The 24,420-nt window shown below is 39.8% G+C and overlaps 1 protein-coding gene across 4 annotated transcripts in view; it reads right to left on the reverse strand.

The window, feature by feature from the left end:
• Positions 1-24,420, reverse strand: part of LOC128938944 (SAM and SH3 domain-containing protein 1-like) — a 521,617-nt gene that overhangs the window by 66,684 nt on the left and 430,513 nt on the right. For all 4 annotated transcript variants that reach the window (XM_054279600.1, XM_054279603.1, XM_054279599.1 and 1 more), the window contains exon 2: positions 24,274-24,402. In XM_054279600.1, coding sequence (XP_054135575.1) covers positions 24,274-24,402 — 129 coding nt within the window. The remainder of the gene's footprint in view (positions 1-24,273; positions 24,403-24,420) is intronic.

Here is a 24,420-nt window from a genome sequence, read left to right on the forward strand (position 1 = left end):
TGAAAGCGTTTGGCCATGGATAATCCCACATGAGAGCAGGTGCTCCCCTGGAAGGACTGCAGCCTTGGGTAAAGCCATGACAGAGCAGGTTTATCTCTGAAGGGGCTGTGGCTGTGAGTAAGGCCACAGTGGAGCAGGTGGCCTGTGGACAGGCCCATGCCACAGCGGCGATACCCCCAAAGTGACCATGGCTCAGAGATAAAGGCTCTGCTTGGAGCAGGCACAGCCATGTGGGACTGCAGTCTGTGGATAAACTCTAGGCAGGCTGAGAGCAAGAGAATGTTCAATGTTATGGTCTGGCTCAAAGGGACAAGGGGCAGAGATTTTAATGGATATAGGTTTAAATCACTGTACCCCATGATTTGCGTTGCATGTCAGAGGAATGCCTACAGCAGGACCACACAACACTGGAGGACAAGTTTTACAAAAAGCAGTTTCAAGGGTAGCAGCAAACCAATTTGAACTGGCTTTGGTGCCCAAAAATTCCACACACCATACCACCGCTCCTGTCCTCAAAAAACTCAGGGGACATTTATGGACAGGCATAGTCCATAGGCTAGGGGAAATAATATCTATGTTTTTTATCAAGGGATGAGAAGGGGGTGGCAAATAATAAGCATGTGTTGGATAGTGTGGTACCTGAGAATAACGTAAATGGTAATGAATGAATAGTGGAGAATGTGCTGGTTTTGGCTAAGATAGAGTTAATTTTCCTCAGAGTGGCTAGTATAGGGCTTTGTTTTGGATTCGTGCAGGAGACAGTGTTGATAATTCAGGAACATTTTTGCTATTGCTGAGGTGTGCTTACACAGAGTTAAGGCCTTATCTGCCTCTCACCAGCAAACAGATTGGGATGCACAAGAAATTGGAATGGGACATATGGCATCATGCTCAACATACACAGCTGGGAGAAGGAGGAGGAAGAGGGTGGGGACACTAGGAGTGAAGGCATTTGTCTTCCCAAGTCACTGTTACAGATGATGGAGCCCTGCTTTCCTGGCTGAACACCTGCCCGTGGGAAGGAGTGAAAGAATTCCTTGTTTGGCCTTTGTGTGCACAACTTATGCTTTACCTATTAAACTGTCTTTATCTCAACCCATGAATCTTTTCACTTTTACTCCTCTGACTGGCTCCCCCATCTAACCAGGACAGGGGAGTGAGTGAGTGGCTGTGCTGGGTTTAGTTGCCAGCTGGGGTTAAACCACAACACACTGAAGGGCAGCAAGAGCAAGCAAGCTCCACATTAAGCCCAGTTAATTTAAGGTCAATATAAAGGCCATCTGCTACTGTCATGCTACAGAAACCTGGGGCTTCATCATGACTCCTACTTCATGTAACTAAGTCTTTGCAATAATCTTCTGTGTGCATTGAACAGAAACAGACAAAAAACCAATCCATTAAAAACCAGAAGGAAAAATTAAATAATATGGGCAATGACAAAACAAAGCACAAGACTAGAAGTGACAAAAAAAAATGTTGACAGCTGGGGAATTTGTAGTAAGAGAAAGACCAAAGCAGACTGTACACTGTAATCCTCAAGGTAAGCAGTGTCAAGCCTGAATTCATCCTGGAGATGGACAAAATACCTGTAATAAAACATGATCAGCAAAACCATTACCACCTGCACAAAACCCACAAAGACAAAGGCAGCACCAAAGGTACAAAAGAAAAATAAAACTCACAAACAACTAGTAAATGAGACCCACAAGTCCAGAAACCTTGGTGCCTCCCAACATTGCAGTACCACTGTGAGCAACAATTTGCGATTTCAATCTAAACCAAATGGCAGTCAGAGCTTTAGACTGGGAAAAAGCTACTGAAGACAAACCACTTCAGTTAATAATTTGCTGCTAAGCACTTTCAGTTCTGCTTTGTCACTGCTGCAATCCCAGGGAGCAAGCGCACTGCGAGCCGCCTGCCTGCAACAAGCCAAGGCTTTGCTGCGGGAAGGGAGCGTGCTCCGTCCTGTCTCCTCTTCCCTCCAGCAAATGTAAATTACGAATGCAAAGCTCCACGAACAAATCACCAAACACCCTGTCTTTGCCAACGTCTTTGTGTAAGCAGTATGACTCAGTTTGCTGGTAGGCATTCCAACTAAATTAATTTACCATGGTATGGAAAACCTGAGAGAAGTAAAACTTAAGCTGTACAAACACCTGCAAGAGTTTCTAAATGCCTGGGCTTTTGCAGCCAAGACCTGCTTGTTTGGGCAGGTGCTGCCAGAGTTATCAGAGTATACATGATACAAATTCCTCTGCTCAACTGTCTTCAGCAGGGAAAGCAGCCCAGACTTCTTGGAAACAAATCTGCTCTAATCAGAACAGCAACAAAATGCCTTGACCAAAGTATTTTTTTTTTTCTTTTTTTGTTTTTCTTTTTTTCCCCTTTCCTCTTCATACCTTAGGGGGTTTTCTTCCAGGTTATAGCCCTAACAGGGTTTCATTACAACATCTTGAGGCTCTATTAGTGCATAAATTCTTTTGTAAGTTTTTATTGTTTCAGATCCAGTTCTAACACAAACTTCTCCTCAACAATACTGTCTCTTATTCAAGGTTATGTGCAGTCTGTGAATAAGTGCATGCCAATGGATACAGAATTGAGTTGTCAATTACACAAGGTTTTGTTAAAAACAAGTGAAATAAAAATAGTACATTAGTAAATGTAGCTGAAACTACAGAACAGTATCCCATATGCTACACTAGACTTTCACATACACCAACAGGTCCCTCTAATCGAATAGAAATTAGATTAAATGTACTGCAATGTGCTCAGCATGCTACTCACTTCTATGAAGAAACTATGGGTTTATGCAGCTCCATTGACTTTCAAAGCAGAAAGAGACACACTGAAGTCCATCAGCATCAATTTTTATTCCCTGTCTCATCTGCACTTCATTTCACTTACTCTGATAATTCTCACATATATATATATTTAATATAATATTTCAGAGAAATTGAGGCATTAGGACAACAAAGTATTTAAGCACACACCTGGCAACAGTACTGGTATGTTTAAACCTCTGCATGTTTTTGCATGCTTTACTGCATTAAGTCCTGATCACACAGGACAGTACTAGCAGTAAGAGAAGTTAGTAGATAATACAGATACCTTAATTTTTCATTGCACAGGATTGCCACTCCTGTAGAAACTGCAGCTTTTATTTCATAGTGCATAAGCTGTCAACTTGGATAACAACTATCCAAGCCTTTAGAGGACATATCTTTCTGAATTTGGAAAAAGAGTAAATCACTTGCTGTCCCAGCATATCCAGAGGCCACTCTTTATCAGTGCATCACATCACAAAAGGAAAGAAGACAAGAGGGTGGAAACTGGTCAGTGCTTAGAAAGAGTGGGGGCTGCAGCAATGATAGAGAGATTACCTGAAGCCTGTTTCATAACTCAACATTCCTTATAAATTAACGGAAATCCTAACACCCAGGTATACCCCTTATGCATTGAAATTCCACAAGGGCTCCTCTAACTGCAAAAGTGGATTCAACAGAATTCCTTAGATATCAGAAATCTACTGGTACTCTGCACTTTTGAAAACAAACTCCAAGTCTTCATAAAATCGTAAGCTCAAAATCTGATTAATTTCTGATTTGAAGTAATGCTTCTTTCTAGTGTTTCCCTGTCCATCAGAAGTACTCAATTCTAGCTTCTTGAAAATAATCCATGGTGAAAATATAAACTATAACAGAGCTTGTTTTCATATCATATATATAATATCACATATGGCTCACTATGACTTTAAAAAAGGCCAAAATGTAAATAAGGTGATAGAATTGATTTACCATGATCTTTATCTTTAAACTTTTTAAACAGTAACCAATTTGCCTCCCAGCTCTCAGCTTGAGTCAGACACTGTTAATTACACAAACTCAATTATTAGCCTTTCATATTAACACTTCTGTTTCCTCACACCTTTGCTATCCTTCAGATCTAATTAAGCACCAACTTTTTACAGCACAATGCTTCCCACTGAATGGATTCTCACAACTCCTCTGCATCTGCCCTCCCTTGACAAGGCCTTGAAACGCCTACAAGGATTCAAAATGCTGCTGCTGCTGTTTAGGTATTAAAATGTGAGATTATTTCTGTAGATCTCAGTCCCTTTGCTGGCTGTGCAAGACATCTACTGTAAAAAGTGTTCTTCATGGTTTCTGCCTGTTTGCCACTAAATTAATCTGTTTTCTTTGCACATCCTTGGCTTCTCTAGCACTGGCAAACACTTGTCTTTTACACCATTCCTTTCTATCACTTCAAGTCGCAGTAGTAGAGGACAAAAAGACATTTTGAAGTTTACTGCAAAAAAGAAATGTACTAGATGATCAGAATGAAAAAATGAATGAATTATTTGCTTTACTATCTTGAAAATCAGTTTCTTGGTAGCTCTAAATATGACTTTAATTGTTATTTTCAAAAAAATTAAAAATAATGAAACTTTTGGCTAGCACTCCGTGTAAAATAGAATGAGTTACAGAAAGACCACTGCAGTTTTAGGGGCTGGCATGCAAAGCTAATTTGAGCCCATTTATCTTTCCAAGGGTTTCTCCTATCTCTCCAATTCCAGGTACACTACAAAGTGATAAATTTCCTCCACACTATGAAAAGGGAAAGTAAAAGTCTTCAGAGAGAAAAAATTTTCCCCTGAAGTTTTCTTCTGCATATTTTGCACTTTGCATTGCCTCAAGGTAAATATTTGCCTTTTAAAGCCGTTTTATTATACACTGTCCTTGTCTCTGTAGAACTTGCTCCCAAGGGATTTTTTCCACAGCTACACATGTAAGAGACAGGATTTATGTGGTGACCGTGAAACATGCATTGCATTGCTGTTCCCAGGAAGGGAAAAACTAATCCCAAACCTACTCAGTCATAAGACTATACCTGCCACCAGGACAGCCACTGGGCTCACATCTGTCATACTGCTTTGAATCCCGTCATTGGTATTGCTGAGGAGCAGATCAGCTCCTAGGCAGTAAAAACTGGCCTAAGTATGGTGAGATGGCCAGAAGAGAACAGGGCACAAAGCCCAAACAGACAGGAGATGGCATTCCTTGAGAGGAAACAGCTGGAGACAAAAGCAGCAGCAAGTGCAGTGCTGATGCATCTAAATTAAACTCCACATTATTCAGATGGCTGTGGTCTTCCAATGGACAGCAAGGCGGCTTTCCTACTTCTTGCCATAAACTAGCTCAGAGCAGTGCTGACTGACTCAGAGTTCATCCAGCAAACCCATGGAGTCCTCTCTGCTATTTTTATATGCTCTGGCTGCAAACAATCTGAACAAGCCCCTCCAGGATTCAGGAGCCTGAATGACCCAGACTATGACATCACAGAAAGTAAAACACAGCTCTTACTTGTGCCTGTTCTACCTTGAATTGCCAAAAATCATTTGTAACATGCCTCCTATGGTGCCCAAAGAAAAGAATGAGAATACTTTGTTAAAAGATAAAAAGGGTCCTCTTGGGGTATGAACCCAAGTGAAAAACCCAAACCCACCATAAAACACAGCACCGAAACTATAGTGTTTTACCTCTCACTTTCTGTGAATGGCACTCCCAAAACAGCAAGAAGGACATCTAGATAATAAAAATATTCAGTCCCTCTTCTAGTTCTGCTACTGGCTTTCTTTATTATTTCAGGAAGTTACTAAATCCTTTGTGACTCAATATATTTGCCTAAAAACAACAATTCTTACCTACTGTATTTCACAACTTTGTCAGAGCTGCCAACACATTCAGAAAAGACATATGGAGGTGTAAGTAACTGGAGTCACAGCTTACATCTCCTTCCCTTGGTGTCCTGCATTTGCAGCAGAGGAGAGGACTCTGCTGCAGCAACCCCCTCCTTACCAAAACCAGCCTTGAAAGCCACTGGTGAGATGATTACTGAGAAAGTAACCACAAAACTCTTTGTGATTGTGTCCCACTCAGCACCACACAAACCTCTCTCCATAATTCTTAGAGGGATGCATACTTGGTGTTTCTACCTGCGTACTTTCATTAGACTACATTTTAATTAGACCTGGTGACTAAAGGCAGGAGTAGTTATCTCTAGCGGTCTGAGAAAGCAGAAAGAGACAACACAGACAGAAAGGAGCTATTTTGCAACTAGTCTTTATGAAAGCAGAGTGGGCAAAAGCCCCAAGAAACAGATAAAGTCATGTTGAGTAGGTTAAATAGTTCCCCCTGCCTTATGCAATTGCATGGCTACTCTCAGGTCCTCGATTTTTACAGTAAATAACCATCTTGAAACCTAAATAGGAGAAAACAAGAGTACAACTGGTTTTTAAATAACCAGTTTGTTTGTTTATTTGTTACTTTTTTAAATTCTAAAGTCCCTGAATACTAATTTTGCTCAATTTGCTCTGCTTTATTAAAAGAGTGTTTGCCAAACTGAGATAACATCTCTTACTGTTATAATTTTTAATCAGTGCAGCAATTCGTGATTTACTCTTTCTCAGCTCTGGATGTGATTCTGGATACACACTCACAAGCAGCCCTGTACACTTCATGGATTGTGACAATACCTCAAACACACAAAAACCTCAACTGAATTATCTAACTTAATTTTCATCCTTAAGCTTCCTGTGTTTTGAAAAAAAGCCATTTAGTAATTGTGCTCTGAAAGCAGACTTTGAGGAGAATATGTCAGCAGTTAGCACTGCGACCCTAATTAAACCAATATATTTATGGTCTCCATAAATTCCCTCTGCAGCTTCTATATGTCAATTTCCTGGTATACACAAATGTTTTCAAATTATCAGCACTGCCTTGCTGACTGTTTAAGATAAGGCCCTCATCTAGCCATGCAAAGGAGACTTAGGCTCTGTCACACATTAATGAGAAAAGGGAACCATTCACAGAGAGCTTTCTGCTCCTCCAGAAAAATCTCTGCTGACTGCATAAAAATGTTGCCTTTTGTATATTAATTAAAGCAACAGCATCATGAATATACATTTCTTTTCCTTTTTCTGACCTAGCATCTCTTAAACAGCATATCCGTAATTTTTGCTGCAACTCCTTCAAATGCTAATTTAGGTTCCTTTGGTTAAGTGAAGCTGCTTTCTACACTTGAGAGTGCAGAAAACACATATAATGAATGTCCTGAAATTTTCATCAAGTTTGGAGAATGAACATTGCTACAATTCAACATTCACAGGCTTAGTTTATTTTCCTGCAATTTTGAGAAAATTTGTCTTGGCAAATGAAAATCCAGGAGTGGTCAACAGCAAACTGTCAAGAAAATGGGGAAAGCAAAAGCAGCAGAACATCCTGTATGGCAAACACCAGGGACACCTGGTTGCTGTGTCATTCTTCAGTGTCACTGAAGAAACATCATTTGTCATTTGTCAAATCCAGTCAATTCCACTGTTTTATACCCAATCAAGGAAATTATCTTTGTCAGTACATCAAAGCCTAATGCTTCCATTACTTAACATTTGAACACCTCCGTTAAACTATCTGTAAAATGGACATTTTAGCATTCAATGCACAGACGCAGATCATATGTAACAATCTGTCTGCCTACAAAGCAACAGCACAACACCAAGACAAAACTATAAAGCCTGTCCTCTTCAGAGCATAAACCGCTACCTCAAAACGTGTTTGCAGAAAGAGATGTCGTGATGACGAAGGACAGAAGCTATCTTACATGACATGTCCTTACACTTCTAAAATGACTTTTACAGACAAATCAAATGAGCACAGCAGAAATCTGCCTTCCTGCATGGTTTTAAACTTTTGATGGAGAACAGTGTTTTCCAGAGGAAAGGAACGGGGGCGTTGGTGGGGAAATCTGAAACTAATTTCAGCAGGAGTTTGTGAATAGGGTATTCTTTCATATTAATGAAAACCAGATCATAAAATAGTCTGTGAGCTAAGAAATTGGCAGACAATATATTAAATATAAAAAACCACGCATATGATAAATTTATATGTATTTATGTATATAAATAATTACATAAAACTGTATTAAAAACAACAGTTTTCCCCATCATAAGATATGTTCAGGATATTGTTTTTTAATAATAAAAAATAGGTCAGAATTCTAAAATGCAGTTCCACAGAACAACAGAATGTCTGACAAGGGAAAACAAGCTACACAAATAATTTTGTATCACAAAGCTATTGCATAATGTAATTCTGAGCAATATAGTTTGTCATTTGATTTCAAAGTCATCAGGCACAGGAAGAATGCAACTGTGTTTAGTTTACAAACATTTCAGGAAAATTTCAAAGCATATACAAAACACGAGGTATTATTATTACATAAAATTTAGAATAAAATAAACCACTTCATTTTTTCAGGTCAATTATTTTGAAATGAAGGTTGGCTAACAGTTGTCTTATAACCTGAGTTGACTTCCTAATTTTTAAGCAATAAATAAGGCCTTCAGGGCTCAAGATCAAGTAATCAATTACTAAATTTATGAAAGGCTCTACTACAAAAAAAAAAAATCAATAGTGACCAAAGAAGGCATTATGAATAAAACAACTTCATAATACTGGTAACTCCACTTGAGAGGATGGCAAAATTTTCTACATAGCAAGTACATGCCTAATCAATCCATGTAATATAATTTGCATTGAACAAACTATTTAGCATTTTGCACGCGACCTCTGTGATGAGCCAGGTTGAGTTATCTTCCATTTTTGTGCAAGGTCACATGGAAATACAGGGTGGTCTCTGGACCCTCCACTCTTACAGACTGTCCCTTTCCTGCAAATATCCACAGCGGGGTATGCTTTTCAGAAGGAGCTGAAAAAACCCACCTCCATCAGTGAAGAGGTAATGGGACTGGGCAATTACAAATTCATTCTTGTCAAAGCTAGTGAAATTTATATGAATATATACCTATTGGTTCACACATAGATATTAGATCAATAAATATATGCTTGATCTCTGGTGAAAGATTAAATGAGAAAGGTGCCTGCTTCTGTTACTGAGACACACAGGGCTGGAAGGTACTGACATTACCCATTAGACAGACAAAGGTTGTTTTCCTTTAAGGCTCCATCCTAAAGAAATAAACATGTCAATCCACCACCACTTCTAAGGAAACAACTGAAAAAGCAGGTTATCCTGGCCTAATGTTTGGGAATCAGATGCTGTGTAATACTGAAAACTGGAAGGTACTGCATTTAAACCAGAATTGCCCAGACAAAGACATTCAGGGTGAGGAACATCTGGGGAGCTAAGAGGTTTGCTAAAAAGGATGCAGGGATTACAGTGAATCATAAGGTAAGCACAAGGTTTCACGGCAGGTTGTTGTGTAAAGAACCACCATTGTATTACAAGATATTATGAATGCTAAAACAGTTTGCCTAGGGAGACAGTGGAATTAACATGCTGGAACAGTTTAAAGACAGGTCTGATCAACATCTGTTAAGGATGATAAGGACAACTGAATCTATCTTGGGGCAAAGGAGGCACCAGGTGATTTCTCAAAATTATACAACAAAGCCAAGGCAAAAACCATGAAATACAACACTACTTAAAACAAAATAGGTTCAGTAACACACCTTCAACCACAACAAAAAAAATTCAGATATTGTTGTATTTGTGTTTCACTTCTGGTTTACACATTTCACACATAACTACGGAGAGAATTTCCACTCCTCCTTTTGCAATAACTGGAAATTCTATCCCAGAGCAGATGCTGCAAACTTAATCTGGTGTAGCTGAGATGCAGACTGCTAATGGTGATGTCTAATCCAAAGCTGTAGGCAGAGAAGTTAAATAAACAGCTTCACTTTTCGTTTATTCTGTGTTTCAAGGAACATTTTACATGTGGACTACCATCAGCTCTCTAGTCTCCAAGGGATTGAATTTGCATAGATTTCTGATCTTTGCTATTCTTTCTATTGCTATTCTGCAGAAGTAGCATAGCTGGTAGCACAAAATCACTGCTCTCCAAGAGGTAACAACATCCAAGCCAGGCACACAAATGCAGGAAAGAATAAGGACAGGACAAAAAGTAGGGTGTAAAAGGTGTGCAGGGAAAATAAAATGATGCATGTGGGACAAAGTGAATGGAGAAGGGGTGCTGTGAGGACTTTTACTCCAAGAAAATCTCGTGAAGCTTTGAAAAGATGCATGGGTAGAGTAAAGTGAGGAAGGCAGGGGGGCCTAGGCTGAGCTACTAAGGAGTGGGATGCAAGGGGAAGATGACAGCAACTAGTAATGAGAACAGCCTAGAGAACAAACGTGGTGTCATGGAAGGAGAGTCAGTAGAGAAGAAACAGAGGGTCCTCCATACCTTCATGTCTCCTGTAACAAGGCAGTACAGAGGCCGTATGTGAGCTCTCACTGAGGGCTAAATGTGATTAATCTGGAACAATGTGCTGCCTCCTCAGGTATTTTATCCTCTATCTTCTCTGGGAAAGAGGCTGACAAATCCAGCACTGGTGATCAAAGCCTTTCATCTGCCACTTAGCTGCCCTGACACAGTGGTGAAAATAAAAGTCTTATGCTCAAACACAGAGATAAATAATCCACAACATTCCCCATTTGGAAAATACCTTGCCACTCAACATAACTGCATCTGTGTTGATCTGAAGCTGCTGGTAAGAGAAAGGGTACAAAGACTGATACGCTTGTGTTTCAAAAAATGTCTTGCTTTTGCATAGCCCCTTTCTGCAGTCTTATAAATTCTTGCTCAAAAGAATTTCCAGTGTTCTGAAGGTAATGAACAGGGATAAGAAACAGGTCTGACTTCTGTAAGCCTTGCTCACCTGTCCAGTCCTGACATGAGCAACAGCAAGTAAGACCAGGATAAGCAGTGTGATTTGTGCCAAATAAAGTTAATTTTCTTAGTATGATGCATAAGATGATTTTTTGCACACTCTTACTATAGATAGTGAACTCTACCAAAGCCAGAGACATGGACAATCAATAGATTCCTTGAAAAAATCTAATAGGCTACTCTTAATAAAAGGAGGTATTAAAATTACATTAAATACTCATGGGTTGTACTTGTTCACAAGTAGTCTTCATTTTGTTTTCATTCCACTGTTCAGACAGCTTAAAGAGCAAATAATGTAAGACATCCTCTTATATTTCCAAATCTCCTTTGGTGTTTCTGTTTGGTGTGAAGTGAAAAAAATGTGCCATTTTCCTCTAGTTTAAAAGGTGAGACAAAACACAGCCCATTTTGTACCATTCCATTTTGGGTGGGTTTGGGCTATGAATAAACTATGTGCTACAGGGTCAGCATTTCTGTGTTATAAATGTCACATTACGTAATGTATTACCAGGATAGGATATGCCTTTATATGGAAAAGGAAACAGATAAACACTGCCACCAAATTTTTAGGATTACTCATTGACAAAATATCTCTCCCTGGAAGTAAATGAAAGTTGCTAACTTTCAAGGTGTTTCTGAGGTAAGAGATCAATTACAAGGAATTGCATTAGCAGTAGGAACTAGAATGGCACTGTCTAATGTATAAGATTAAATTCAGATTATTTTTTTCTTAAGACGGAAATTGTTAGACCTCAGTTCGTGGCAAACTTGTGATCTCATACAGAAAATATTCCTGTTTTCAAGACTGATAGAGGGTGACAAGGACTGTGGTCATAAAATGATAAAGGGAAATAGGTGTAACAAAAAATACAAGAAAACATGTCCCAGAGATCATGAAAAAGATGCAAGACCACTAGCTTTTTAAGAGAGTCCCTAAGTTTATAGGTAGAGATTTGAAAAGTGCTGTGATAATCTCTAAAAAAAGATTTCATACTTGAAGAGCTGCTACTGTGCAACCAAAAATAGCCTTTCAAAGGAATAATCTCACAGTACGTCAATGATAATGAATTATAAAACATTCTTCAGTGCCAGGAGGACCTCAAGATTCAACAGATAAGAGTTAAAAAAGCCATTTATGTGAAAAACTGAAAGGAAACAACATAAACCCAATGGTTATATCTTGCCTTAACTATACCCCTTTTACTGTCAACAAAGGCTACTATAGAATAATGCTTGTTTTCGAAATCTAAGTAGTTTCAATCAGAAGAATCTCAATGGATCACTAAGAAGAGAAAATCAATTGTGTTCCTACTATTTAGGGAAAACAATAATATTTCCTGTTGCGTGTAGCATGGATATAGAGTGTTTCCCACCATACTTTGCTATGCTTCCCATGGAAGTGACTTTTGGAAAAATGCCCATTTCCAACTTCATTGCAGACCTCAGACATTCAGTATCACTCACTCAGATAAAACATCTTCCGGCTTTCTTCTCCATTTGCTGACCGAACTATGGTCAGGAAGGTATTTCTATTTTTGTAATTTTAAAGAGCAGAAGAAATGTATTTAGGATGCAAACTCTAGGGATGCCCATTTCCTTCCACTGCTCCAAATGAAGCTATAATAGATATCTTCTGTATTCTTAGTTTTTTTCACTGAACTTCTGCAGTTCATTCTTAAGCGTTAACAGTTTTAATTCCTTCTGTCATTTTGTGAAGCTGAACTAAGACAGGGCTAACTTCAATTTTATTCTTTTGCCCCTAAGTGTTTTCAGATGTATAAAACACTCAAAAAACCCCAACTGTCCAACCATGACATGACTTTCTTTTTCAATTCTTTCATTTCTTTTTTCTCATTAGTTTCATCTTGGAGCTTACAAAGTTCCAGAGCAACCTATTGTAGTGGCAGTCAGAACCTTGACTGTGGCTAAACCACTTCTCCTACAGTACCTATAATGAAAAGGTCAAAACTGTTATTCCAAATCTCCTCCTTTGACCTTGTGCCTTATCAAAGCAAGCCTCATTATGGCCAGTGACCATGACAGACGGACAGAAAAAGAGTGCACTGGTGTGTGAAGACATTTCTGCCAAGAACTGACAACCATTCTAGCTCTAATTTTTAACAGTTTGTAACATTTTTTGGTGCCTTAAAATGACAAGTTGTGCTATGTAACTGTGGAGATTTTTTAAATTGTTATTTATTATTATAAATTATGTTGCACTATTACAATATTCTGTTCCATGCAGACAGTTCAGGTCTCACATAAGCATAAATATCTTGCTGCCCTGAGACATTTTCTGCCCTTTGCAGCCACAAGAGTGCATCACTTGTTCTTCTTTACTCCACCTTAGTTTTCTAGTGACCTATTCACCCAGCCTTGTAACACTTCACTCCTTACCCTTGTAAGCAAGCAATGACCAAATTTCCTCGTTTTTCCTTCTTTCACCTGAGAAATGCAGAGAGGTCCCAGCTCCTGGGGCACCTGGTCCTGATGCTCTTGGACTCCCCTGCCCCACACTTTCTGCCCCAAAGTTGAGGCTTCTTCACTGAGCACACATCATCTCCTGTGCCTCAAAAAACTCCAAATCCAAACAAAACCTACAAGAGTGGAAAAGCTGAGCAAGAAGCTCTGAAGAAGGCAAGTCCAACTGCCAAAATTCACATTCACCTTTCTTTCCTCCTAATATCCTTTCCTACCTTCAGACCAAAATTTCAGCTACAAAACTTGATGACTACTTAGCTTCTGTAGAAGCTACTACCCTAGCCAAAATGTAAAACACTGAAAATAATGTATTTAATTTATCTACATGTTTTTAACAAAGTATGTTCCATATCTAAATACACCCTGTCATTCAGTCATGGAAAGCTTCATGAAATACTTCATATTTCCATGTTACCAAATAAAAGGGTAGAGTTGATGCAATTCTTGGTGTTATTCCATTTCCGCTGTTTAAAGAAAATTTGAAGAACATTAACATTTCTTAGCAAATTAAGATGACTGCTACATAAATCTGTATGTATTTCAAGAGCAAATGTGTGAGTTTACAGGTACCACCTGCAATCCAATAGCCACAAGAAAATTAACCCACTAAAACTAAACATAACTCAGCTCAAAGGAGGAAAACCAAACAAAATTACCAAATCTGTCAAAACACTCATCCAGCCTAGCATTAAGCTAGTCTTGCTATTAACTTGAGAGGCTACTCAAAGAAAAAAAGATCACAGGAGAGAACTTTTCTGCTATTGTCTATCCTACAAACAAAACATTATCCAAACTAATTATGAAGTAAAAAATAGCAATAAAAAAAAAGAAATTTGAACTTTGCTAGAGGGTCAGCATCTTAGTTCCTTTTTAGACTATCATTCTGATGTGAAGTAACCAAAATATATGAAATAATTTAAAATATGTAAATGTAATTATATTATTATTTATTTTCTATAAAAGTGTATAATATAAGAATATAAAAGGTGTCAAAAAGCCTTGGGCTAAGATTCACATTCCTACTCCATTCATGTTCAACCATGTTTAAAATATCTTAATTTTTTAACCTGCAAGTGAAAAAGAAACGATTCACGAACTTTGTGAAGATGCCTGCGTGGAAGATGAGATGTTGCTATTCCCATTGCTACACCAGGAACTGTTTACATATGTGAACAGGGTTGATTAACAGATAACGTTAAGACAGAATATTAAATTGCAGAGTACTGTGCTTCAAGATAAGAGATAAGAGTTCAGGTTTCCTCAGGCAGAGGGAAGAACCAAACTTTGCTTTTTTACAGCAGTGGATCAAACCACCACCTCCTACTACTTTGCACGCCATGCCCTTCATTTCTCATGCTTTCCCACAGGTGCTCAAAATGAAATATCTCATTTAGGGTTTAATAAGAGCATTTTTTCCAGTCCTCACCAATTGACATTATGCCAGTGAAATTAACACACTGAAGAAATCAGGAATCTCTTCCACAGCGCCTCTGCATTTCTGTTACCGCTGCCATACGTCAGATGATTATTTCAAGTACAGGCAGGATGGTAGGAATGAGAGATGGTGGCAGTCAGCTACTGACCAAGAGAGCTAGACTCTTCATCAGACTTCTACATGCCAGCTGCAAAGGGAAGGTGCCAGACCCGGAACACACTAAAGAGTGTGGCACAGTTTTGAAGTACATCTTGCTTTCTTGAAGTGTGGTCTAATGGACTGGATTTGAGGCTCGAGCTGCAGGTCAGCCATAGCACCTGTCACCTGCTGGCTTCAGTGCTTCCCTGGCCAGGATTTGTTCACAGCTACACCACTGTGAATTATTAGGTTGTTCTGAGCTTACTATAAATTTCAGGTTACTCTGTTGTAAATTTAGCTACAGAGGAGGAATTAGGGAATTACAGAGGTAAATCTTTATCAGCAGCTGAATCTCGGGGATGCAAGGCCTAAATAGGGATAATGATCCTAAAATTACCAGCTTCAAAGGAAGCAAAAAAGGCTAATTAATGTTTTTCAAGGGTTTTGAAGGTGGAAAGTGCTACACAAAGGAGAAATAAAACTATTTGGTGAGCTTCTGTGTGGGCTAGCAACTGAAGGCTCCAATTATGCATAGCTTTCAACAGTTAACCACATGAACAAAATAAAGCTACTCTGATGACTGACCTCCTTCTTACTTCTCATTTGTGTGACTTTCAGCACCTGGCATGTGCTTCAAAACTTTAAAATCTCTCTCTTTTTTCAAAATGGACTCCATCCATAGCTTAATCTTTGCTCAGCTACCATGATTCTGAGATTAGCTCAGTTGGTTAAAGCCTGGTGCCAAAAAAAAAACCTTGCCAAGGTTGTAGGATCAATTCCTGTATGGACTGTGCACTTACAAGTTGAATTTGATGATCCTTGTGGATCTCTTTCAACTCAGAAGACTCTGATTCTTTGATCGGTGGACACACCAAGACAGAAAGCTGTCAGAGGCCTGAATTGTGTGCCCCTGGGAAGGGAAGGGGAGATGGACTTCTTTCAAATACTGTTTATCAGCCTATTTTGTCTTAGAGAAACTTACAAATTCTGATTTTTCTTTTGCCATCTTTTTATCGTCTAATTTATCTGGATGTCTCATGAATAAAGCCTTATATGATGAAAAGCTTGTCTATTTTTCCACATCTATAAATACTGATTTATTATGATGCTATTCCAATCATCTTTACAGCCTTAAATGCACTGGGGTACACAATTCTACTGCCACTAGTTTCACATGAATTGTAAACCAAACAATTTTAACTGTGGTCTTATCAGGAACTTCAACAGCAACAGGCAAAAGACACTGACATAAAGTAAAAATTACCAGTCTGTGTTTCATAATGAGCTTATGAATTCCAAATTTTGCTAATCATTTCAAGTCTTTCTTCTTTCATTAGTTTCTAATCCATAACTGATTTTATTCATCATGGCCACAAGCAATGCAAGAAATTAATCCCTCTGATAAGGAACTGAAATGGAATTCTTTTGAACATATTACCTGTTCATTTTCATATGTATATTTTTCCAGGATTATTGCCTTTGCCAACTCTATTTGCTTGAAGAACCAAAGAAGACTTAGCATCAGGGAAAAACTGGATGTAGTAATCCCAGATTACTTTGCTCCCTTATGTAAAATAAAGCTGCAATCTAAATCATTGGGGAAAACCTGAAAACATAAATCAAGAGGGATACGACATATGGAAGTCAGGAAGAGGGATTTCCAGCTGACAGCCATTTCTTTTCATTATTTTGTGGAAAACAGATTGATCATTCAGCAAAGAAATCACGTCTCTTCAAATTGCTTGAGTTCTCCTTCAAACACAAAATTCACAGAGCATCTTGTTTGAAATGGAGCATTTCTCTGTGTGCTTCAAGCGACACTGCTGAAACAGGAAACCTACACAACACTCAGAGAAGATAAAGCATGGAAAGATCAAAGGAGAGTAGCTGTGGAGCACCAGAACCTACATCACGAAGAGCAGGGGCCAGGCCAGCAGAAGAGAAAAAAAGGAACCAGTCCCTTTGAATTCACAGATGGAGGCCTGCCTTCCTCTGGGCTTCTTTGCTGGAAGAGTGTCCTCCTGCTGCAGAGAAACAGATATTCCAAAGCACATCCAGATGTGCACCAATACTCACTATGTGTTTCTCATTCTCCTCACAACATGCTCTTGATTTATTATTGATTGAGACCTGTTTGTTTTCCCTAATGACCTGCAAGGCTGTTCTGGTTCTTACAAGTGAGATTTTTCAGCTAACCTCACGACATCCATCTTGATCAGTATCCTTACTATTCCTCGAGGACAGACAGTGGTGTTTCCCTACTTGGGGACTTAGAAGAGGCACAAGCAAGTGCTACAGTTAGTTGACATTTGAAGTTGCTGCCAGTTGTCTTCAACACACATAAATGGACTGGTGAGCAGTGGCTGGGGAACCACAGAGGGAGAGCACAGAGAGGCTGCCTGGGGAGTCAAGCTGACACCATGCAAAGACAAAGAGGAGTTATCTTAACAGAAAACCTTACATCTTTTTGGTTCATTCCTCTGTTGGTTTAGCTGCTATCACATCACAAAAGTCTGACACTCTTCTAACACAGCCAATACACATTGCTGTCCTCCCAGAGTAATGCCACTCCGTTGGATATCTTTGAAATATAGTAATATGTGAATGTGAAGTTGGGCTGCAGGGCTGCACATCCCATAAACTGTTCACTACAGAGTTTAGGCAGGTTTGAGTTGATTTTGTTTGTTAGTTTTGGTTTTTCTGGTTGTTTTGTTGTTTTGGGTTTTTTTTTCTCCCTCAGAGATGCACCATCTAAATGACAATTTAATTTGCTCTCTTTTTAAACAATTGTATCCATTGCAATGAAATTTACTAGCATGGTGCTGTACATTTCCAGTTTTGCTGTCACTTTTAAATTCTAAAGGGAGAAAGAAAAAAAATAGATAAAGGGAGCTAAAGTTAGTCAATCAATTACTCCTTCCCTCTAGTCCTCAGGCTCCAATGAGATTAAATCACAGAGTTAATACAAATCCAGTCTGTCAGTTCCACCAGATCTGTGCCGTTCCTGGGATAAAAGAAGAGCACAGTAAGAATATATTCAACTGATCTAAGGTTCAACATAAAATTCCTGCTGTATGCAAAGGGGCAAGAAAATGATTCCAAATGATGTTAGAAGATTAAGAATACCTAGACAGTTATGAAGCTAAAGAGAATTTCTCCCCCTCCACAATTACCAGTCAGACTGCCAGAAGTCAGTTATCTTTTCTATTTATAACATAAATATTATTTTGTGTATAACAGCATTGCCAGCTCAGAAAAAAAACCAAACAAAAACCAATTACCTTTGACAGTCTATTTTTCCTGTAACACTGACATTATCAAAAATATTTCAGAAGACCAGAAGTGCTAAACAAAAGATCCTACTCCAAAAAAACAAGGGTCCTCCAAAAGTATGAAAGGAAGATAAGGTCACCCAAACCATCACAGCTGCAAAGTCCACTGAGTCTCCAGCCTACAAATGAACAGATTTTGCCTAAGGGATTATTCATAAATGGCCTTCCAACAAAAACAGTGGTGAGGCTACAGGAGGTCATTAGCTTGCAGAAAGTGGAGAGATTTTTACTTAGTCTGCTAGTATTAAGTGAACTAAGAACAGTTTAAGAATGGTATGCACTTTGCTGCCTATGGAACAAGCCTTGCTTTGTTTTCATGTTTAATGCTGGCTCTATATTTAAGTGCCTTTGCTGCCTTGGTCTGTGATGTGAGACACTAAAAATAGCCTGTCTGTTCCAGAATTTCCATTGTGTCTACCTTTAAAAAGCTCCATTAATGATGAAATGTCATTATGAATTTAAATTATAAATATAAGCCTAAAATACTGAGAGATTGAGACTGCACACACAATAAATCTTCAATTATTATTTTCTAGGTGAATCTACTTTATGTAACTCATACTCAGGCCCAATCCCCCTTATTTCAATCTGTATTGAGTAAAAATAAATCCACAATGATGCTTCAAAGTCCAGACCTTCTACTGCTACTTTTTCTTCTGTGTATCTGCCCCATAAGATCTGGAGACTTCAAAAAAAATTAGGAAATCTTATCTGTGTTCTCCAGCTCTTCTGTTTTTTTCTTTTTGTGCTGTAGATACCTTTTAAATTAAACTCAGATGTTGTTTATACTTTGGAGGGCCTCTTAAGCCAGCAAGACAAAACAAAACAGTGGGATCTTATTCCAGTGAGATGCAGAGGTGTCCTCTCAGGACTAATGATAACAGCAGCCAGTATTGAATTTGCAAAGCAGAGGTGATCATTTCATAGCAGGAATAAGCAGTCTATTCTAGGATCCTGAAATATTAATGTATGATGTGAAGAATGGCAGACATGATTAGTGTCAGCTATAGAGTAGACACAGGCACACTCCACAAACACATTCAGCATCCCAACTCCAGCTTTGGTGGCTAACTCTCTTGAACATTTTTTAAATATACATCAATCACTGACTGCAACTGTTCTGGGTGTTTTAGTGTGCTTCAGCAAACGCTGGCTAGTTTCTCAAACAGCCTGATGATAATGCCAACCAGTAGTACTATAACAGACAAATGCAGCTGTAAAGAGGAAAATTCATTATTATTCTATCACTCAAATTACTAATTACTCTACTTTTGCTGCTTTTCCTCCCCTTTTTCTTGCTGTACATACCATTTATATGGGAAGACATTACCTACATGGTCAACTCCATCTGTAAACAAAAAACTGGATGTTGAGCATCTCATAAAACCATGCACAGACAAGACTTAGGAAGACTACATTGATGTTGGAAATAGGACAAGAAACTTATGATTGTTTTATGTTATTTTGTATTTTCTGGCTTTGACTGTGTACATGTGCAGGTATTGTAAAAACAGCCAGGATTAGGCAAGGTAATTTTTCCAAATACATTCATTGTACTTTATCACAGTGTACAGAGAGATTTTGAACACTTCCCTTTCTACACAATGAAGTTAATTACGTGAATGTGGGAAAAAAGTATTCTACTATGCCATTTAGCTTTTCAGTGGCATTAATTTTATACAATTTGCAAGACAAAAGATGGATGCAACTTCTCAGTGCCCCAACTGTAGCTGTCAGAGTCCATCAGAAAACCTCAAGCCATTCTTTGACTTCAAGCTCATCAGCTCCAATACAGACCTCGGCAGCAGCAGTTAGCTGGCTGCTGTCAGTGATAGATGAGACAACAGAATGCAGTTTGCTCTTTCGTGGCTAAGTCAATACTGTCCTGCCCTGCCCTGCTGACAGGCAAGACAAAGCTGCTTTTGTCAGTAAGCCATGCAGGTATGACCCCTGAGACACAAAGGAAGCAGGTCATAGAATGGTTTGTGTTGAAACACATCCTGAAGATCATCTCATTCCAATCTCACTGCAATGGGATTGCTCAAAGCCCCATCTGACCTGGCTTTGAACACTTCCAGGGATGGGGCACCCACAATTTCTCTGTTCCAGTATCTCACCCCATCACTACATGCCCTTGTAAAAAGTGCTTCTCCAGCTCTCTTGTAGCCCCCTTTAGCTACTGGAAGGCTGCAGTGAGATCCCCCTGGAACCTTTTCTTCTCCAGGTGGAATGAACCTAGTTCTCTCACATCTTTCCTGTGCTGGGGACCCCAGAACTGGATGCAGAGCAGAGTGGAAGGGAAGAATCACCTCCCTTGACCTCCTGGCCACACTCCTTTTGATGCAGCGCAGGGTCTGGTTGGCTTTCTGGGCTGCGAGCACACACTGCAAGTCATGTCAAGTTTTTCATCCACCAACACCATTAAAATCTTATCCCCAGGGCTGCTCTTCATTCATTCTCCTCCCAGCCTGTACCTGTGCACAGGATTGCCCCAACACATTTGCTGGACCTTGCGCTTGGTTTTTTTGAATGTCATGAGGCTTCACAGGTCAATCTCTCAAGCCTGTCCAGGTAGCCCTGGATGGCATCCCTCTCCTCCAGCGTGTTAACCACTCCACTCAGCTTGGAATCATCAGCAAACTTGCTGAGGGTGCACTTGATCCCACTCTCCCTGTCACCAGCAAGATGTTAAACAGCACCAATCCAAACAGTGTTCCCTAAGGAACACCATTCATCACTGATCTCCATTTGGGTACTGAGCCACCGGAGTGTGGCCATCCAGCCACTTCCTTATACACCTGAGCAGTTCATCTGTCTAATTCATGTCTCTCCAGTTTAAAGACAAGGATGTCATGTGACCAGTTAGAAAATACTATCCTCACAGAGTCACTTCTCTGGCCACAACTATATTTTAGCAGATGTCCACCTCAATATTACCAGTGATACATTCATTATGGGCCTGAAAATCCACTCTATCTACTCCACCTGCAGTTCTTCCTCAGCCAAAAGCCCACATGGTGTACAGGAATAGGCCAAATGCTAGGAAATGTGGGCAACTCCCATGCTGTTCACAAACATTAGCGTCCAAACCCAAGCACATTCTTCATTACAAAAACATAGGCAAAACTCCAAACACAGAAAGCAGTTATCGTGTTTAGGGAGAACTAACAATCCTTGACAACACTGCCATTCGGAAAAATATTCTGGGTTCAACTCCATCTGCACCCACTGTTTTGTTACAAGATATGCTGCTTTGCCAAATAATTTTACCAAGTGATTTTTTTTGAAATTCAACTTCAGAGCAGGATATCTAGACTGAAATGGCCATGGTGTGATAGGAAAGGCTGGAGAGCTGATTAGAAAGTACAATATACAATCAAGATATCAACACTTGCGCCCAAACAGCTTAAATTATTTCAAAGGGTACAGAAGCAGCAATAAACAGTTCATATTTCTGTCCTTCCAGTGGACGTGCTACAAAGGGCAATCTGGGCGAGCCGGTGCTAAATACATGTTCCTGCCAAAGCTCTGCCAGCTCAGGCATGTCTTTGTTATTGCACTGCTCCTCCTGACAGGGCCTCTCTGTGCACGGTTTACAGGATGCTTTGACTCCTGGAGTGACCTGCTCTTTGTCTTTGTTCAGAGCATTCAGTAAAAGCAGCAACCTAACCTAACCTTTTATGTTTCTGCTAAGTAATTTTATGCACTCAATACTGCATTTTCATATGGATTCAGTAACCACCACTCCATCAAACCCCTGAAAATCTGCACTAATACTGCATGCATGTCAGCTCTGCTATGTTCACTTCACTAAAGAGAGGGAGAAGACCTTTGGGGAGGGGAGGAAGAACTGATACACTGCCCACCTCCAGCTCTAGCAACAACCCCACTGTTGGGAAGACCGAATGTAGAGACAACACTGCTTTCTTCATCTGTGCTAGAAGAGCAATGTATGGCAGAGCAAGGTCAGCCTTGGCTAACAGACCCACAATGCTGGTGCATAATAATTTTAGAGCTGCATATATTTGCTATCTGGTACATTTTTTTTTCTTTGTTATCATAGCACATCTGGGATGTGCATTGGGCATTTACCCCAGCACTACTTCCCATTCACTATCCCCAAATGTCTGCCAATACACTGCCTTTCCTCAAGGTGTACAGAGACAAAAACCACCAGAACAAGTGACTCACTCTTCTGCTCATCACACTAAAATCACATTCTGGTCTACATGGCTATTTCCCTCTCTCTGTGTAGCTAAGTCAAGCCTGCCTGTTCATTGATGAGAGCAAGATTCAGCTGCAGTCAGCACTGTTTGGATGCAGTTGTTGGGCAAGTGAGCTAATATCTATAGGCTCATATGTTATCAGCAGAATGGCTATCTTATGTCTAGAAAATGCATTATAGGAGTGACAGATGTAGCAAAAATGGAGCACTAATTTAATTTTCAATTGCATTGTCTTCTCTCTAACCTGGCAGTTCAGGAAGTCATCACTGGACCACTAGAGTAAGCAAACTCAGTATCAGAGAGGCTGAAGAGGATAGGCTCTTCAGGCTGTTTTTCACACAGCCACTTTCTCTGACTACAGCTTCTCTGGAATAGAATGAATCACTTGATGTTCTGTCTTTGGTTAGCTCATGTCTATTTAAACCAGCGTGAAGATCTGCACCTTTGATGTGAGTTAATTAAGCTCACATAGCTTTTTCCAGCCTGGCTTCTGCAGCTTCAGAAGTGAGGGGAGCCAAATCAGGCCCATCTGTCTATGGAAGGGGTCCTCTCCTGCCATAAGGCACAGTCCATTACCCAGCACAGGAGCTGCCTTCCAAGAGCACCAGGAAAGGGGGTTTCATTGCTGCCAACGGCCACCGAGAATACCAGGCCTGCCAGGTGTGGGGGTTTTCATGAGAATCACAGTTCTGTGCCATCACTTCTCTGCACAGAAGCCTTAAGGGTCCGTCTACAAAAGAATTTCCCGCAATAGCTTTTTGTTTAACCCTTGGAACTTCTTGGCAGCAACAGATATGCAAAAACATTTGCTTTTTTTTTCTATGTAAAAATAAAGAAGAAACTAACAAACTTCAGTGGGGCAGAAGATGACTCCCTGCCTTGATTCTGCTGCCACTAATTGTGTAACTGAAGTTTTTAGTCTCTACAAACTCTGGAAGCCTCTCAGTTGGTATCCTGGAATCCCAAAAAGAAAGAAAATAGCCTTAAATAATCCACATCATCAGCTGTTACCAAGGCACTCTCAAGGACTTTTGCCCATGCCCAGCAAGAAGAGTTGGGAGAATCAGCTCCAAACTGTCAGAAAAGACAGTTTCAAGATGATCTACTGGTATCTGTGGGGAGGTTATCAAAAAGGCGTGTTTCATGAGAACAGACAACAGGTATAAATTGCTATGGGGAGGATCTCACAACACATTATTTAAAAATAGAAGTTCACTATGAAGATAGCAAAGCAGTATTAACAGGTTTCTCAGAGACAGTGCAGCATCTGCATCCCTGGAGGTCTTCAAACTCAGTGAGAAAGCCCTGAGCAACTTGGTTTGAATTCGGTGTTGACACTGCTTTGAGCTGAATGCTGGATTAGGGACCTCCTGAGGTCCCATCCATCCTGAAAAGCTCTGTGACCCCGCATCACCTGCTACAGGTTCTATAAACTAATGGAAAGGAGTTGGCAGAACTGCTTACATTTGGGAGCCTGGAACCAGTATTTGCACCCTGGACTTTTGAGAAGCCCCTCTTTACACTTTGTGCAGCGCAACTGGAAACCTCACAGTTTCACTGTGCTCACACTGGGATCATCTTGGAGCAAGGAAACAATGCTTTAGTCAGACAGTGCCTTGCCTCTGAGAGTTGAGGATTGCAACCAAATGTATGCAAGCAAGAAGTACTCTAATTAAAGAAGAAATAAAAAATGCAGACTCCAAGGCTTAATGAATCATAAAAAATACCTAGAAAAAACCTAATCCGGCTAATTCCAAGCATTTAATTGAGTTGGCTGAAATGTTTGCATGCGTGAACACAACCACGTACAGTTATTTCCCTGGGTAGAATTCTTCAAGCTGTAATATTGATTCTTCATCTGGAGCATGAATGGCAATTATTTGTTAATAAAGTTGTAACTGTTCTACATACCAAATCAAGGTCTTGGGAAACCCTCCTCTTGCGCAGCTCTTCCATCCTCTCACACACATCTGTGAAGCAGGTGTTATAGTAGTCTGCATACTGCTGGGCCAGATCATCAATATTTCCCAGTGACCCGTCCTACAGGGAAGACAAAGA

Source organism: Melozone crissalis, unplaced genomic scaffold, assembly GCF_028551555.1.
Source record: "Melozone crissalis strain CALT ecotype California unplaced genomic scaffold, PUWL_Pcris_2 ptg000027l_1, whole genome shotgun sequence".
In the NCBI taxonomy this organism is placed as follows: domain Eukaryota; kingdom Metazoa; phylum Chordata; class Aves; order Passeriformes; family Passerellidae; genus Melozone; species Melozone crissalis.